The 5448-nt window shown below is 34.3% G+C and overlaps 1 protein-coding gene across 4 annotated transcripts in view; it reads left to right on the top strand.

Annotated features, from left to right (window-relative positions):
* JAK2 (Janus kinase 2) overlaps window positions 1–4153 on the top strand; it is a 158410-nt gene extending 154257 nt beyond the window's left edge. For all 4 annotated transcript variants that reach the window (XM_011937329.1, XM_011937330.1, XM_011937328.1 and 1 more), the window contains 2 exons: window positions 2976–3089; window positions 3331–4153. In XM_011937329.1, the coding sequence (XP_011792719.1) occupies window positions 2976–3089; window positions 3331–3438 (222 nt within the window). In that variant the 3' untranslated portion in view covers window positions 3439–4153. The remainder of the gene's footprint in view (window positions 1–2975; window positions 3090–3330) is intronic.
* Window positions 4154–5448: the final 1295 nt, after the last annotated feature.

The following is a 5448-nucleotide window of genomic DNA, read 5'->3' as shown; positions in this document are numbered from 1 at the left end:
AGTTGATCGAGTCAGTTACTGAAGCTTGTGCATTTGTCACGTATTTCTCGTGTCATGGTTTTCATCTCTGTCACTTCGTTTATGGCCTTCTCTGCATTGATTATTCTAGTTATCCATTCTTCCATTCTTTCTTCAAGATTTTTAGTTTCTTTGCGTTGGTTACGTAGTTCCTCCTTTAGCTCTGTGAAATTTGATCCACAGAAGCCTTCTCTCAACTGGTCGAAGTCATTCTCCCTCCAGCTTTGATCCATTGCCGGCGATGAGCTGCGTTCCTTTGGAGGGGAAGATGCGCTCTGATTTTTTGACTTTCCAGCTTTTCTGCACTGCTTTTTCCCCATCTTTGTGGTTTTATCTGCCTTTGGTCTTTGATGCTGGTGACATACTGATGGGGTTTTGGTGTGGCTGTCCTTTCTGTTTGTTAGTTTTCTTTCTAACAGTCAGGACCCTCAGCCGTAGGTCTGTTGGAGATTGCTTGAGGTCCACTCCAGACCCTGTTTGCCTGGGTATCAGCAGTGGAGGCTGCAGAAGATAGAATATTGCCGAACAGTGAGTGCTGCTGTCTGATTCTTGCTCTGGAAGCTTCGTCTCAGGTGTACCCCACTGTGTGAGGTGTGAGGTGTCGGTCTGCACCTCAGTGGAAAATGCAGAAATCACCCATCTGTGTCGCTCATGCTGGCAGCTGGAGGCTGGAGCTGTTCCTGTTCGGCCATCTTCTGATCTGTCCTTGGATGAAAATTTTTCCTCTAAATTGCAGAGTAGAGAGGAAACTGGTTCTCTTTTATGGTTCACACTATTTCTTCTGCTTTAATAGAATTTGTGGCCACTTCAAATTTGATGCCTGTTCTTTATTTTTCTGATTCACTTTTAGTTAGCTGTGTGATCTTGAGCAGGCTACTTAATCCCTCTGTGCCTCTGTTTCTTCATCTCAGAAGGCATCTTGGTATGGGACAGAATGCCAACTACAGCCACATTAGAAACAAACAGTGTTTCACATTAGAAACACATTAGAAACATAGCTTTGTCCACGCCACGAAGCCCGCGCTCTGCGTGGCAGCCCTGGAGACAGCCGAGCCCCCGCCTCCGCCCCCTGCCCAGCTCTGGCCGCCAGCCCCTGCCCACCGACGCTGCGGTTTCCTAGACAGCCACATTGAAGTTTTTTAACATGAGAAAGGATTTATCCAAAGAATAGTAAGCCTAGGACTTATTTTAGACCTCTTATTGCTTATTTTTAAGGCAATATCCAACAAAATAACCCCAAACTTATTCATAAAGTAGCTTGAATTTTTTAAAAAGGGGTTATTGGGAAACTCGTTAGTATAGTCTCTTAATATTATTTTTATTAAATCCAGTTAGCTCATTCATTGTAGGAATTATTGCTTAAGTTAAAATAAACCTTCCAAAGTAATTTTTCTCTTGGTCATCGTAGAATTTTTTTAATATGGAAAAGTATGAAAAAATAAAAATCATCTCTAATGCAATTACTCAGAGAAGACCACCTTAATATTGTGGTATGTTGTCTTTCAGGCTTCTTTTTATTTTGTGTATAAAAGTATATACAAAAAACTTTCATAACTTTTATAAAAGTTCACTTTTATATATAAATATATATTATTTTATAAAATTAAGGTAATACTGTGCAGTTTGCTCTCCTGCTGTTTCATGAAGTATTACAGCATGGTTAATTTACTATATTAGAAAAATATACCACAAATATGTTTTCTAATTGTTGAGTAGCATTCCATCATAAGGCTATATATGTCTGAACAATCATTTTCCATTCTTCAGTCTTTTAAGTAACATTTTAGTGAACATAGTGAACATCCTCATGCATATTTATATTTATCTCTGATAAGTATCTTAGAATAAAAGTAAAAGTTATGAACTATTTTAAAGATTTTAATTCCAAAATGCTCTCTAGAAAAGCTGTGCCAGATTATATCTCAGCAGCAATTCATAGGGATGTACATTTCATCATTTGCCAGTATTGGTCATTATATTTTTATGTACTTTTGCCAAGTTGATAGGGGAGAAGTTATATATATTTTAATTTCCATTTCTTTTATTAATGTGATTGACTATTGCATTTCTTAATGTGATTGACTAAATATTTGTTGGGTGTTTAAGGCGAGTATGTATATATGTGAATTATCTCTTCTGTGATTTGCCTATCTTTATATTGGTTTTTTTTTTAACCAATTTATAAGAGTTCTCTATATTGAAAATAAGTAAATGATGTTTAAGTATTTTTTTTTTTTTTTGAGACGGAGTCTTGCTCTGTCACCCAGGCCGGAGTGCAGTGGCCAGATCTCGGCTCACTGCAAGCTCCGCCTCCCAGGTTTACGCCATTCTCCTGCCTCAGCCTCCCGGGTAGCTGGGACTACAGGCGCCTGCCACCTCGCCCGGCTAGTTTTTTGTATTTTTTTAGTAGAGATGGGGTTTCACCGTGTTAGCCAGGATGGTCTTGATCTCCTGACCTCGTGATCCACCTGTCTCAGCCTCCCAAAGTGCTGGGATTACAGGCTTGAGCCACTGTGCCCGGCCTTTCCTAGCTTATAATTCAGATTTTAATTTTATAAACTTTGACGTATGAAAGTTTTCTCTGTTGCATTTATACTTATTTATTCATTTTTTCTTATATTCTGTTTTATATTCAACTTTTTATTTCAATTGAAATGTAATATAAAAATGTGAGTTTAATAACAAAAAACTCAAAGGAAATATGTTTTTAGTTCATGTGTTTTGAGCCCTTCTCAGTGGATTTGTGTTGTTTATTACAGCTATGGAAATGGAAATTATAGAAGTTCCATATTTAACAGCCTTATGTTTTTGATCCTAAAAGTAGCCTCTTTTGAAAAGGTTTGAACACATACAAAAGCACACATATACTAAATTTTTCCCATTGACTGGAGGAAATTGGGAAAGAATTTTGCTACAAATTAAATGTACAAAAAATATTGAAAATGGGTTTGTTTTAGGAATTTATGCGTATGATTGGCAATGATAAACAAGGACAGATGATCGTGTTCCATTTGATAGAACTTTTGAAGAATAATGGAAGATTACCAAGACCAGATGGATGCCCAGATGAGGTAACATTTTTTTTTTTTAAATCCATGGTAATCATTCATTTTATTTTACTTTTTACTCAAGGACCTCAGTTCACTTTGTCAAATTTAATTTGCGGAGCTTCCAGATAAACAGCATAATCAGATGACTGTGGAACAAGGCATAGTTATGACATGTACCCTATATTGAAAATTAATGTCTTCCACCAATTAAAAGATGGTCCTTAGTGTTCCTTGTAATTTTGGTTTATTTTCTCCTTTACAGATTTATATGATCATGACAGAATGCTGGAACAATAATGTAAATCTGCGCCCCTCCTTTAGAGATTTAGCTCTTCGAGTGGATCAAATAAGAGATAACATGGCTGGATGAAAGAAATGATCTTCATTCTGAGAACAAAGTATATTTATAGAACAAAGGTTTCTGTTTCACATTGCTGTGGACTATTATTACATATATCATTATTATATAAATCATGATGCTAGCCAGCAAAGATGTGAAAATATCTGCTCAAAACTTTCAAAGTTTAGCAAGTTTTTCTTCATGAGGTCACCAGTAAAAGACATTAATGAGAATTCCTTAGCAAGGAGTTTTGTAAGAGTTTCTTAAACATTGTCAGTTAACATCACTCATGTCTGGCAAAAGAAAAAAAAAAAGACTTTTTCAACTCAGCTTTTTGAGACATGAAAAAATTATGTAAATTTTGCGATATTAAAGATGCATGGAATATGTATGTATAGTTTTTACCACAGTGGATGTATAATACCTTGGCATCTTGTGTGATGTTTTACACACATGAGGGCTGGTGTTCATTAATACTGTTTTCTAATTTTTCCATAGTTTATCTATAATTACTTCACTATACAAACAAATTAGATGTTCAGATAATTGAATAAGTACCTTTGTGTCCTTGTTCATTTATATCACTGGCCAGCATTATAAGCAGGTGTATACTTTTAGCTTGTGTACTGTAAATATTTTTCAAGTAAAGGGAACAAATGTCTAGTTTTATTTGTATAGGAAATTTCCCTCACCTTAAAGAATACATTTTGAAATGAAACAAGCTTACAAAGATATAATCTATTTTCTTATGGTTTCCCTTGTATCTATTTGTGGTGAATGTGTTTTTTAAATGGAACTATCTCCAAATTTTTCTAAGACTACTGTGAACAGTTTTCTTTTAAAACGTTGAGATTAAGAATGCGAGGAATACTGTCATCCTTTGAGCTGCTGACTGCCAATAAGATTCTTCAATCGCTGGGATCTATGTTCATGAATTAAATTTAAGCATAAGCCATAAAATAGATTGTTTGTAAAATGGATAGCTCATTAAGAAGTGTAGCAGTTTAAGAATTTTTTCCTAAGGATTGTATATTTGAGGGGTTTCAGAACTTTGCGTTGCAGTCATAGAAGAAATTTATTTCCTTTTTAGAGGGAAAATGAGGTAAGTGAAAAAGTATGCTTGTTAATTTTATTCAAGAATGCCAGTAGAAAATTCATAATGTGTATCTTTAAGAAAAATGAGAGCATACATCTTTCCAATTAAGTATATGGGGTTGTTCGTTGTTGTCATTTGTTATATTGCTACTCCACTTTAGACACCATACCTAAAATAAAATATGGTGGGTTTTTCGTGTGTGTGTGGGTTATTTATACAAAACTTAAAATACTTGCTATTTTGATTAAAAAGAAAATAGTTTCTTTCTTATTTTTAGTGGTATGTTCTTTTTTAAAACATGTACTGAAGACTTCTCATTTTGGGTTGAAGGGAAGGAAAAGGAAGAAATGTTTTTTACATTCATTATACTTAAAGCATTTTAGTAGTTCTGGATGCAGAAATAATCTAAAATGACAGTGAATTAGGTTTTAAAAAAGATTTTAGATTTTTTTGAAAGTTTAATTTTTATTTAATTTGTAAAGACTCCTGAAGGATTTGTATATGCAACACAGTTAAGAGATTTTCCATTTTACTGCCTTTCAAGTGAAAAATTGCCTATCATACAATATGCTTGACTTCAGATTTTCATACTAAAACTTAAGTAATACTTAAAAGTAGGTTCTTCTCAAGGGTCTCTAATATTCTGTTTTTTAAAACAAGATGTGAACTAACTTTTCTTAAGTTTTTTAAAAGTGCTTCATCTTTTAGTTTATATAAAGAATCCCACATGTACATTCTTGTTTTTAGAAAATGATGACTACCTTATTATAAAATTCCAAGTTTCCAAGAGACTTCTTTTCATTGCGGCTTCGTAAAGTTTTCCATTTTGATTCTGACTACACATAAAAATAAGCTTTTTGATGTGCTGCTGAATCCGGTTTGCCAGTATTTTATTGAGGATTTTTGCATCGATGTTCATCAGGGATATTGGTCTAAAATTCTCT

Source organism: Colobus angolensis, unplaced genomic scaffold (assembly GCF_000951035.1).
Source record: "Colobus angolensis palliatus isolate OR3802 unplaced genomic scaffold, Cang.pa_1.0 Scaffold162, whole genome shotgun sequence".
NCBI lineage: Eukaryota > Metazoa > Chordata > Mammalia > Primates > Cercopithecidae > Colobus > Colobus angolensis.
This window is presented reverse-complemented; position numbering and strand designations above follow the sequence as displayed.